Source organism: Cucumis sativus, chromosome 1 (genome assembly GCF_000004075.3).
Source record: "Cucumis sativus cultivar 9930 chromosome 1, Cucumber_9930_V3, whole genome shotgun sequence".
Classification (NCBI taxonomy): Eukaryota; Viridiplantae; Streptophyta; class Magnoliopsida; order Cucurbitales; family Cucurbitaceae; genus Cucumis; species Cucumis sativus.
This window is the reverse complement of record NC_026655.2, coordinates 13,648,918-13,662,230: the sequence shown is the minus strand read 5'-3', so window position 1 is coordinate 13,662,230 and position 13,313 is coordinate 13,648,918. Positions and strand designations below refer to the sequence as shown.

The following is a 13,313-nucleotide window of genomic DNA, read 5'->3' as shown; positions in this document are numbered from 1 at the left end:
AATTAAATCATAAATATATTTTCTATCCCTAGATTTATTTGTTTATAATATACGTTCTACCGAAATCAAATTAAGCTAATTTTTTCTATAAGAAAACATGATTTTATTTATTTATATATTTTGAAATGTTTGATTAAGAATTATTCTCTTTTTTACTTCGGAGTTGAAACCTATAAAAAAACTAGAGAAAATTAAATTATCGTTTTAAAACTAAATAATTATTGAATGGGTAATTCAGTAGGAATGTAAATGTAAGAACTTGTGGTGAGGTCATCTCAAAAGGTATCTTAATCAAGTTGAGATGACAAGAAATTTTAATTTTAAATTTAAGTATCACAAGTTATATTTAATAAGACATTTTCAAAAATAATAAAAATGTAATTTAGAGTTGATAATGAGTAGTTTCTGTATTTTTCAATATTTAAGGGTTTTAATTGCACAACTCCATAACATTAATCAAATTCAAAGTTTCGGATATGGATGGGTAGTCTTTTCTTTTTTTTTTTTTTTTTTCTCTCAATCATTTACGAATATTTTAACTTTTCATTTTCAATTTAAAAAAAAAAGAATGAAAGAAGAAAATTTACTTAGTTTTTTTAAGGAAAAAATAAATAATTAATTAGGTAGGAAACAGTGTTAAAGTGCAAATGATTTTCAAACACATGAAACCTACTTCAAGTCTTCAACGGAAATGAGATCACATTTTTATAATGGATTTAATTTTAAAGAAAAGTGTGCTTTCCTCTTGGTTGGTTAAGAAAATAATTTTGTAATGAAAATCAAATAATTGAAGATGTGTTTGTTTTGTTGCTACTAATAGAAAGAAAAGATTCATTTGATTACCTAATTCATTAACTAAACTTATTTATTAAATATTCATATCTAATTTGGGAAATTTTCACTTTACCTGCATGCTACCCAAACTGATTCCTCCTTTTACATTTATTAATTCATCAAATAACAAGAATCGTCAATTTTATAATTATATTTCCTTTCTTTATTATTCACAATTATCTAATTATAAAACTTTAGAGCCTTTCAATTTCTACTTTATAAAAGATTTAAGTTTTTTTCCCCCCAACTTTTGTTTTATTCAATGTAACCTTTCTTTCCTTTAGCTGTAAGAATTTAGCAACCTTTTAGCATTTTTAATGTTGCATATAATTGGATGTCAAAATTTGTTATGAGTTCATTTTCAATCAATGTCGAAAAAGCAAACAAAGAATAATTGAAAGAGTGAGTTTAAGAAGGAGGTGAGCTTGGTCTCGACGTGTGTGGTATGTAGTTACTATGAAGCTTAAGTTAGAAGGTTGAAAGGAGTAAAGCTCATCCACCCCTAAATAATAAATTTATTGTTATTGTTGTTCCGTGGAGATTATGTACGCTTGTTTGATTAAAATTTATCATCAACAATAATTATTGATAGTCATTAAAAATGACTAATATAATCAATTTGATAACCAATTTTTCATCCACTCAAATAGTAAAAGAAAAAGAAAGGCATAAAATTGTACAGACATACAAATTATTGGACAAGTGAACTATAATTTAATACTTTTTTCTATGTAATAGATTGACGTAATAATTAATTTTACTATTTCTTTTCTTAGTGTATGTCTATTCATATTGGCTTTAAAATTTAGTTGATGAATATGTTAATTAAATACACGTAGTTGGATGCAATAAGTTCGAATACTAATTGAAATTATTCACGGTCAAAATAAGAAAATTCCATTCTTAAAATTAAAGTTAAAAGTAACTCTTTATAAATAAAACGTATATATAATGAATTAATTAATTTAGAATTAACGAATATTCAGTTGTCTAATATTTTCCCAACCTCATAGGTAATGGCTATTAACATTTTAATAATTTAGTATCGGATAGAAATAACTCTACCATGTGATCTTATCAATCTAGAGATTCCTTTTATCAAGGATTAAAAAAATTGAACATTAAAGATTCCATCTACTACTTCCTATCTTCTTGTTAAAAAATTTCTTTTGTCTTTTATTTCTATACGGAACATTTTATCTTTTAAATGGGTAGAGAGAGTTAACACGATGAATAATGAGCGGATAAATGTGAGTTAACACAAATAACAAGAAAATAAACTTTTTCAAATTATTGATGAGCCAAATGGTAGATAATTATTTTTATTTATATCCAACTCATCATAACTGGGAGCCAAACATCCCTCGTTAAGAAAAAAAAGTTAGAGTTGTCCCAAAAACTTTTAGTTTTTATTTTAAACAATATATATATGTAAAAGCCGTCAAGGATTACTCCAAACAAAGTTCAAAGTCCATGGATGTACCCAAATTTTAGAGAATGGAAAGGGGGCATTAAAAAATTTGCATACAAAACAAAAAAAAAAAAGTTAGAACTACAAGTTTTAAGTCAACCAAACGATCGAAAGACAACATCTTATCAAGAAATAACAAAATTGGTTAGTTTGGTGCTTTATAACCTTGAGAGTCATAATTTTTTTTGACACCATTAGCGTTACACATACTCATAGATAAGTGTTAGAGGGCATTTATATAAATTGCCCATAGGACAAAACCAAAGTTCTCAACTAGTTTACATAGTACTATATTTTGTTGAACTCTACACTTGTTGTAATAACTTGGACTGTCAAAGAAGTGTGGTGAATTTGGCACAATATTTATTATCATTGAACTTAAAAAACATAAAGCTAAACTCAGAACTCGACCAAGCAGACTCTAAAGTTTATCTCTGTTTTTTGTTGGCATAATTTAAGTAAATGAATCGTTTCTTGTAATACACTGGTAAGAGAAAAGATGTTGGTGATTAGGAAGTAATAGACACAATCTTTCAAAATCTTGTAATGAGACAAAATTTAGTAATGGACATGAGAGGGACCAAACCAAAAATTGAATATGCTAATCATACCACCACTCAATCAAATCAAACAAACAAAATAAAAAGAATTCAAGTTTATATTTCATAAGTTTCTTCTTGCAAATTCTAGGAGAGGTATGAAATGAAATTAATCCAGACTCTTCTTTAATTTGTCATTATAAGTCAAAGATAGAACCAATCCCAATAGTGAAGCAGATTGATTTAGTCTCTGATTGGTTGGTTTTGGTAATTACACACAATATCAACAAAACAAAACAACTGATTATGAAATTTTAACTTTTCTACATATGTTTTGTTTTTGCTTAAGGTCTAAGTTTGATAAACAACTTTAATTTTTTTTTTTTTTTTTTTTGCCAATTTCTTTGGATTTGAGATATTATGAGATTTTCTTTGGTCAAATATTGCATATATTTACTGTCACATGCGATTTGATTTGATTTTGCACCTAATTAACCGACTTCATTTATTAATTTCATTAAATTCATGCAGCACCATTCACTAGTGCCAGGTCGGTGAAGCAGAATCCATTAGTAGATTTTGAGAAGATGGCTTATAAATTCTTAAAAGAAAGGACAATTAAAGAAAGGTTGGACATTCTTGTTGTGTAACCTTCTGCTTTTTTCTTACTAAATTTTGAACATGAGACAAAGCTAAACGTTCTTTTATCATCAGCACGTTTGAAATTTCTGTTGGGGATTTCACGTCAGTAAGATGCGTCTACTGCCATTTTTTTTCCAATTGATGTTAAAGATGAATCATATCCTATTTCACTCTATTATAGTATTAAAAGATTATAAAATCTAAACAGATATTAGATCCAGAAAATAGAAGTTAAATGTTCAATGAAACACCATGTCAAGAGAATACACCGTCGCAAAAGAATTTGTAGACCCTCATGTTTCTATAACAAATTTCAAGTGATATCGTACCTTCTCTCGACCAAATTACAAAAATTAACTTGAAATTTTGTCACAGTGTAAGCAATAATAGTACTAATTTTTTCAAAAGTTGCAATCTTTTATTCAAAATCTTCCATAAACTATCAAAATCACCTTTTAAAGTATAAATCTGTTACAAAGTTAGAGAATAACTGAGAGGAGAAACAATAGAGTAGGGACCCGAACATAACTTATATGTTACGGCCATACCCATACTGGTCCCAACTTCTATCTAAAATTCTAACAAAATTATACTCCAACAGATGGCTTTGAAAAAACAAACAGAGAAAGCTTTGAAGAAATTATAAAAGACCTTTTTGAAAGAAAAAGACATTTGACACAGCAAACTTAAAGAGTTTTTTTTTCTTCCTTGTAATTTATAGGTTCAAAGTCAAACTTCTCACTACAATATGTGATGTTGCAAAAAGAAAGAAGAGATTTTGGATAAAATGAGATTGATTTAATCATACCAACAATCGTTTATAAGATGATCAAACAGAAATTGCAAAAGCAAGTTGCTTTTAGCTTCCTGATGTGGAAAGGTAATCAGAACTCTGTATTAGTTTTCTTGGTTGTTGCTCATAATAGCAGCAACGGCAACAGCTCGGAAGGAGAGAAGAACATCCATGAATACAAAACACTATAGACAGGAAACAAATCTTCTGTACAATCAGAGAAAACTGAAAACCACCTCTGAGGGAAAAACTTGTCAATTTTCGATCACATGCCATGCCTGAACCATTTTCATATCAATATCAATTAACTTCAATCGACCAGCTCCCTCGGGCCTGTGCAAAATAAGATTTTGGAGGAAAAAAATGGGAAGTGTCTTGACTCTAAGTTTGTTTCAGTTGGTGGAGGGTGCCACCAAAACATTGTATTCATCCAAACGTTTTTGAAACTGAGCCAACTGAGCTTGCAGCTGAAAAATGCTTGTAGCCTTCTGTGATAGAATGACATTTAATTTATGGATGTAGTCATCTAAATGGCTACCGGGTTGATCAGCTTCAACAAGTAAGTTCATCTCCTGCATATGTAGGACACAAGGCCTTAACACCCCTAAATGTGGCTTTTATAACGCATGCAATAAAAGAGAAAAAAGCATTGCAAACCTCTCTAACAATGTCGATTGTCTGCTCCACCTGTTTCCTATGAGCAGTAACAAGATTTTCTTCTTCCTAATATAAAGACAAGTAGGATGTCACTTACAGTTGGATAATTGGTGTCAAAGTTTGATGATGGTCAATATTCACTACATTGTTACCTTTAAAAGAGCATCAAGGTCCTCATCTGAATGAGAGTCAGTCTCAAAATCGGCCATAGCCCTTCGGTTTGTTTCATTACTTGTTTTCTTCTGGCTGACAAAGCCTGACACTTGCCGAGTTTCAGTAATTTTGGTGTTCGTCCGTGATGATTTCTCTTGTTCATACTGTTGCTCTGGGTAAACAACATCGTCTAGAGTGAAGTCATCTTGAAAACTTCGCTGACTTCTGTGATGAGGCAAAGTTATGTCCGCCCTGTTGCTAGGAACACGCTCAACGTTCAACGGTGGAGTACCTTCCCTTTCATTCTGTTTGGACCAACCAAATCTGTTCTTGTCATTTGGTAAATAAGTTCTGTTATCCTCATAGGTAGGCTCCGCAGGTGACGAGGAAGACAACAAAGAAGCTGTTGATTCTCGAAGATTTGAAGATGAATATAAAGGATCCCGCTTTGTGTTGTTCCCTTTGGATAGACTCTTTACCCTGAGGGGACAATCACAAAACATATTTAACAGATAATGGAATATACATTTGTAAAACCCCAGGAAAGAACTTACCTGTCAGCGTATCTTAGTGTGTTGAGAGTGTGTTCGCATGATCCCGAGCTAGGTGATATACATGATATCATAACAGTGCGTGAATCTCCAACAAATGAATCTCTAAGAACTTCAGTTAATTTACTGCCTCTGAAAGGAATGTGACCCTGATCATTGTCAAGAGCTCTAATGCATTCTTTGAGGGCTAGCAAACTTTTGTTAATTTCCGCACCTTCCATTCTGCAACACAGATATTTCAAAGTCAATCACAAGAGAAGAGAGGGAGAGTAGAAGAAAACTCCAGCTTCCGAGAAGGGAATTCAGACCTTGTCTGTTTATCATTATCTGTTGTATCAGCACCACGTTCGCTTCCAGCAAGGTCAATAAAAGATAGTTTTCCTACAAGTCGAGCAGGCTTGGTTTCGGAACTATCTACTGATCTCTTAACGCAAAGCTGAAGTATAGCATGTGATCTAGAGGATTCTTCATTTGCACCAGTTGTACCGGTGCTTCTTGTGGCATTTCCCCGCTCAATCAATTCCTTGATCGTCTCAACATTGGATACTTTGAATTCTTGCAATCCTACAATGCATACTTGTTGCTTCCCATCTTCCCTCATGAAAAGCTTTCTGCATGATGATGATACATTCAAGAAAACTAACTGAATTCATACATTTTCTGCTAGAATCTCAACAGAACTTACTTCCTTTCATTGAGGAGATCAAAAACTTTCCCTCCATATATCTCAAAGAAGCTAAAAAATAATTGGAATCCCTGGTTCCGGTGTGTGTGGTGCACCAATCTTAAAATGTCTTCGGACGCCTTTAAAGGCAGTGGTTGCATAGTGTATGTTTTTCCACTACCTGAACAAGCATAAAAATGTATTTCAAGTTAACTATCGTCATAAACGAAGCAGAAAAGAAACACGATAAACAAGAGAATGAACACATGCTTTTTACAATGAGTGATCTATTTGATGGAGTTGTGGAATTATTTTAGGCAGCCATCAAGTAAAAATGATTAAACACAAGCACTGATCTATATCTACTAGGTGAATATACATTCCTCTACACAGGTTCATATAACATCTTATGGTTCTAACACCCTTAAAAAATTGCACGAGAGTTTAAAACCTTGCCTGTTTGCCCATAAGCAAAACAAGTTGCTTTTGTTCGATTAAAAATAAGAGGAACTATGGGTTCCACAGTTTCTGAATATAGCTGCAAGAACAAAAGAAAATATTTAGAAATCAAAATAGATTTTCCATTACGAAATGGTACTCATCCAAGTCTTGTCCTTACTTCATCATTTGAAACGCCTTCATGCAATACCGCATCAAAAACAAATTCATGTTTCTCAATATACTCTGTCAAGTCAACCTGCAGATGCAATATTTTTTAGGAGAGAAGAAAAGAAAAGCCTTCTCGCTTACTCACTTGCAATGCAAACATAGAATGTTGCCGTGAAACTAGATGGTCATAGCTATTGACAAGAGACTTACTTTAAATTTTGTTTCATGAACTGTCAGGGAATTAGAAATTCGCTCAATCGTGATTATATCTTCTTCTTTCTTTGTCATCTCCTTTTTATTTAGCGGTCTCTTGCGTACCTGTAATGAAGAAAATTATAACATATAATGGATTCAGTTTGAGGAGTCTCCCTCTGTTGTATGAGGAAAGGTAGACCAAGAAAACTCTCCCATGGCTTATCAACATGCAGCATGCACATTTTAGTATTTTCACCTAAAGACTGCCAAAAGTTATCCCATCTACCAAACGTCTTATATAAGAAAAAATGATTCTTCAACCCTTTTCATGATCATACCACGTTCAGGAAAAAAATGTACTATAAAAGGAAAAGGCATAATAATCTTCAGTACCACTACAACAGTTTCAAGTCTTTTTTTATTTTCCTTGTTTTTCCTCCTCAATCCTAGATAAGTTGGAGTGACAACCCAGAGCAGATAAGTGTCTTATAGGAATGACTTTGGCGTTGCGCTTCCTTCTTTGGGAATTAAAATACTAAAAGGGAATTAAGATGGTATCAAAGAGACATACTACAACTTTGATCTTAGCGACATTGTTGGTTCTTTCCTTGTCAATGGGGATGCTTTTGAGAACATTGTTGTCAGATGCACCTCCAGGCCTATTAGACAGCTTATTGGCAAAAAGTGGCTCCGAGTCATCCAGACTTTTGCGATAGGTGGTCTGATAAAAATGAAGTAAATGGTGGAGTAAACATGAAGCTGTAAAAAAGATATATAATTTGTTGAATCAAAAGATAAGAAAATTTAAAGGATAGATCTCCCCCTCTGGATGCCATTCCGGACCATGATTCTGAATCTATTATAATACTGATGCAAATATTGATAATAGCAATCACATTAATAATAAAAGAAAATTGAATTTCATCATGTTATAAACGCAAAGGATTTTGGACGTAGGGGGCTGAGAGTGCATCAATTATTAACTTGAGAAATGAAGGATTATTTTATTAGATTTTGGAATCATACATACCATGTGATCAAATCTGATTCAATCAAAAGCATCCATTCACTCTATTCTATTTGAATTAATCCAAGTTTTAATTCGTACAAACTTAACAAGAACGAAGAGAAATCAAGCAGGAACCACAATTCCCAGTTCATATCCCTAATCTATATGATGAAATTGACTTGAAATGGAATCAAATTTTAGAAGATTAAGCGAGCACCCATGCCTTCTTTATTCAATTACAGGGCTATAAGCAACGCACAATTGTAAAAAAAAAGAAAGTGATTAAACACTGATAAAAGCATGCTCTTAGACTTCCATCTCTCAGTACTGAAAATCTGCAGTAAGAAGAAAGGGATGTATCTCTTCTCCAATACATAAAGAGAAAGAGAAGAGAAAATTTCAACTGTCTGGAAATACCCCACGATCTAAAAGGCCAACAAGCCATCAAAACACATCGATATTAACAAATGGCACAAAGTCATCCGTATACTACGGGACTTCAATATTAGAAAGAGAAAGAGTAAAGCAATGAAACAGACCCAACCTCAGGAAGCAATTCAGTATCAAAAGCATGAAGATCGAGGAGACCAGGGCTGTGATGGCTAGCAAGGAACATCTCATCAGCATTCTTCCTCATGCTGGAGGAGCGAGACCGAGACTGTGGGGTTAAAGCATCGGCCGAACCAAGATCATTGAAACTCCTCTGCATTCCCCTGGTAGCCCTCGACCCAAAATCCTAAATTCGAAAGAGAAACGTAAATAAGAAACACAATTTAAACAAGAAAAGGCAATAGAAAGAAAGAAGCAAACAATCGGTAGTGTACATGAGAGAGATTAGAGGGCTGAGCCCATCTTCCATAAGAGCAAAGGGCATCGAAAGCAGTATCGGAATGCTGACGTTGGTGATGCACAGCCGGATTAGATCTTGAAATCTGTCTACCGGTCGCGTTCATGGTATGTTTCGGTAAAACCCAGTAGAGAAAAGTAGAGTAGGAGACAGAAAACAGAGGGAGAAGGGATTGGAATGGAAGGAGGGGAAATGGGGGTGGGTTTTTCTTTGGGAAATTTGAGAGGAGAGGTGGGAAGAGGATGAGAGTTGAGTTGAATTGAATTTTTGAGAATTCAAAGTTTGAAAATGAAGAGAAAGAGGAGGATTGGAGAGGGTATGTGGGCGGTGGACAGTAGACAGTGGAGAATAAAAAAAAAAACAAAGAGAGTACACACACATAAGAGTAAGTCAGTCACGTAGACGTAGGTTGAGAGAAAGAAAGACTTCAGGAGAGAGCGAGTGTCTTTCACGTGCTTTTGAACGGGGCAGACCCATTCATAGGTCTGCCTGTTTTGCAACTTTTCAACATCCAATTATGTTCATCAACTAAAAAACTAGTCAGTTTTACTTCACTTAAGTATTATAAAGTGTAAATAAGTAGTATCGTTCAAATTCTATTTGGAAAAAGCATATGTCATGTATTATTGAATTAAGGCTATAAAAGTTGTGTGGTAAGATAATTTAGTATCATTAGTTTAATTGGATCGTCTTAAACAAACATACCATTGTTTCGTCAATTAAAGACAAGGTAAATCAACTATTGCCACTTTGGACTACAAATATCTTTGACTCAAAGACATAAAGACCTCTGGGCCTCCTTTTCTTTCTAATACCCTCTAATACATTTTAAATCTTATGGTCTAGAATTAACCTTACTCATGCATTCAAGTTCTCATCTACCAAACCCTAATACCCTTTTCACATTCACTATTTGTAATTTATTGTAAGCTTCAATTTCTAATGTTTCCTCCCCTCACACAATATGCAAATATGTTTAATTTTTTAGGGTTTTTCTAGATAAGGCTCAAAGTTCAAGACAAATTGGAAGACACATGAGGAAAAGTCAAAAGTCTTAAATTTTAGACTAAGATATTTATCAATCAAGAAATAATCGAGCTACACTTTTTTGTGCCTTAGTTGAACTACACACCTTGTATTTCCCTATGACTTGACAACATCATCGTTACTTGTCTTAAAGACAAATTCTTTGTCCCCACTCACATGCATTGTAGAAAATTTTTCAAGAGGTCACCCAATATAAAATTTCTCAAAGCACGCTTAACTTTGGAGTTCCAATGATTGATCTATCGGAAAGGAATGTGCACGTTGTTGGTATAGGTAGTAACTTTTAAATCTTTTAAGTCTTTCTTAACCTTACTTTCATGTCCTCAAAATCTCTCTCATTCAGATGTGATATCGGTTCATTCATGTCCCACTCATAAACTCGGGACGTTATATTGTGTTTGATAGGCTCAACACCATATTGGTACTAGTCTATCCAAATTTCCATATGTCTTTGCTGGTACAAATTCTCATAGCTTTCTTGACATTTTAGAAGGGAGATAGGTCTCCCAATCCAATTAATGAAAAACTGACAAGACAGAGGAGAAGTATATGTCGATACTTTTTTTTTTTATTATTATTAATGATAATAGTACTTCTTCCTCTTGAAGTTACTCAAAAAATTTCACATAGGTCGACTTAGAAAGTGAAAACTAGCTAAGAGAAGTGAAATCCCCAAGAGGCCTAAAACGATGACAAATTGGCATGAAATCTGAGTACTAATGATATTGTAAATACACGTTGAATTTTGCTCACTCTAAGTTGTGTCATGACACAGTGGTATACATTTTAAAAAAACAATAGAATAAATTAGCAACTTATTATATAAAAAATGTCCTAGCAATCACATAAACAACAAGTAAAGTATAAACAACCAACTCAATCGAATAATATTTAGAGTTTGGTAACTCAGTTTGGTGATGATATAACACTTACATTTATAGGTAGTGTGTCTGAGAAAGATAGATTCACTAATTCACTAGTATGATAAAGTGAGCAATCAATTACAACAATATGCATATTTGTAAAATAAAGATGATTACAATGGTAAAGCCAAACTTATTGGTTCAACTACGTTTTTCCTAGAAGGGAGACTCTTTCTCAAAAGAACTTAGGCTCCCCTTAAGTGTGTGAGACTTTCTATCACTATAATGTTATCTTTCCTTCTTCTTGCAAACATACCTTCACTTCTCAAATTTGATCCAAACACACCTTCGAAACAAACAATGAAACAAGCTACCATGAACGACTATACTTCTTGTTTTTGCAAACTATAGAAAAACCAAACACAAATTAAAGATATGATCTTGATGCACTACACAATATATGACTTCTCTCAAATTATATGAAAGCGACAACTCCAGCAAAACAACTTCAACACATCGAAAGGAAGGAAAATATCTCTAATCATAATCCACGACCATAAACAAAGAAAGTTGGAGAAAACAGTGCACAACATAATTTAAATAAGGAAGAAAATATTATGTAAAAACATGATGTGAGACATAATCTAAGACAACCTTTAAAGAAATATGACTTACTCAAAATTCTACCTAAACCAACCATTATACCCTCTCAAGGATGATTGATAATATAAAGGAAGGAAATAACTCTTCTAAGAAGATGGCTACTCAAAGGAAGAAGCCAAACCTACAAGATTATGACCTAGAAATTAAATTTTATCCAATTGCTTGGCTTTTTTCATAATTCCTCCCAATACTTAGTGATGCTAATAATACTTCATTTATAAGAGATAAACATGATAACTTTGAAAATTTGTTACCTTATTCTGCTTAATTCAGAACCTTTCTTGTATTTTACATGTCTATTCCTCTATTTTCTAGGTTTTAAGCATAATTTAGGTCATTCGAATCATCATGTCTATCTTGAGATACAATGAACTCAATTGGAGGTTTAGAGGGGTTAACAGAGTAAGAAAAATCAATGTGGCACATAGAAAGCATGGCGTTGCAGAGCTGTAAGAAAGAATGGCTAGTTTTTTAGCATAGTGCACAATGTCGCAACATTACAAAGTTTGGACACGGGACCTTGCACGCAAATTGCACGGGGTCGCGGTGCTACAATATTAGATCTCTTTTTTACCTAGCCGCCAACATTCACGAAGTTATGTTTTACACACAGTTTTAGACATTTTTCTCCAAAAATCTTTGCATTTTTTTTAACCATTTGATTGCAAACTTTCATTTATTATTGTGGAAGTTTACGAGGATTTATTGTAGTTAAGTAAAATTCAATCCAATTCAACAAACTACCCATTGGTTACTTTACAACATGTTGATATATGAAACAAAAATCGATTGGTTCTTTAGGACCCGTTTGGTAACGATTTTGTTTCCTATTTTCAGTTTCTTGTTCCACGTTCTTTGTTCTCTGTTTCTTTTTTTTCAGAACAAGAAACATGAATGTGTTTAATAACCATTTCTGCTTCTTGCTTCTTGAAAAAAATAAACAAAAACAAAAAATGTGTTTGATAACTGTTTCTTGTTTTCTTCGAGATTTTTTTAAAATTTTATTTATGTTATTTTATTCACATCTAATTCAATTAAACATTACACCACTCACTTTATCAAATATAGATAGGAAGATCTTCTAGTAATCTTATGAAGATCAAGATGAAGATTGAGATCTCAAGAATACGATAAAGAGGAGGATTGAAATTCACGGTGAAGAGGAAGACAAAGACCGACGGTGAAAACCTAAAGCGTAAACTCATATCCGCACGAAGAGGAAGAGAAAAACCCAAATCTGACAAATAGGAAGACGTCGTGTAGAGGAAGACGATGAGAGGCGAGGAGGAATATGACAAAGACAATGAGAGGAAGATGAAGACGATAAAGGTAAGAGGAATAAAAAGGAAACCGTGTGAAGAGTGGTTATTTGGGGAAGATGACGGAAATAAGATGAAGAAAAAGAAAATGACGTGGGAAAATGGAAAAGAAAATAGAAAAATAATTGAGAAAAGGGAAAAAAAAACCAACTAAAATAATTGAGAAAAAAGAAACCAATAAAAATAATTGAAAAAAACAAATAAAAAAATTAAAAAAGAAAAAGAAAAAGAAACGAATAGAAATAAAAAAGAAAAAGAAACGAATAGAAATAATTTAGAAAAAAGAAAAGAAAACCAATAAAAATGATTAAGAAATGAAATTGGAACTACTTCCTTTTTTGATGTAAAATGTTTTTACTTTTCTTACGGAACCAGAAACATAAAACATTACCCAACATTTAACAAAAGAAAAAGAATTAATCATAAAAACAAAGTATAAAGAAGTTTATAAAGAAGT

At 32.7% G+C, this 13,313-nt stretch overlaps 1 protein-coding gene across 1 annotated transcript; it reads right to left on the bottom strand.

Annotated features, from left to right (window-relative positions):
- Positions 1 to 4,262: 4,262 nt before the first annotated feature.
- LOC101210218 (kinesin-like protein KIN-13B) lies at positions 4,263 to 9,326 on the bottom strand. The gene is made up of 12 exons (XM_011657177.2): positions 8,942 to 9,326; positions 8,662 to 8,853; positions 7,680 to 7,829; positions 7,124 to 7,231; positions 6,924 to 7,001; positions 6,761 to 6,842; positions 6,326 to 6,485; positions 5,949 to 6,251; positions 5,644 to 5,862; positions 5,089 to 5,569; positions 4,937 to 5,002; positions 4,263 to 4,851 (listed from the first exon to the last, which is right to left on the bottom strand). Exons 1-12 carry the CDS (start codon positions 9,068 to 9,070, stop codon positions 4,672 to 4,674), a joined length of 2,148 nt encoding a protein of 715 aa, XP_011655479.1. The 5' UTR covers positions 9,071 to 9,326; the 3' UTR covers positions 4,263 to 4,671.
- Positions 9,327 to 13,313: the final 3,987 nt, after the last annotated feature.

Coding starts and splice junctions, on each gene's coding strand:
- LOC101210218 (XM_011657177.2), bottom strand. CDS start 9,070: ATGAACGCGACCGGTAGACAGATTTCAAGATCTAATCCGGCTGTGCAT. Junction 6,843..6,923: donor AAGGCGTTTCAAATGATGAA/GTAAGGACAAGA, acceptor TTGTTCTTGCAG/CTATATTCAGAAACTGTGGA. Junction 4,852..4,936: donor CAATCGACATTGTTAGAGAG/GTTTGCAATGCT, acceptor CTACATATGCAG/GAGATGAACTTACTTGTTGA.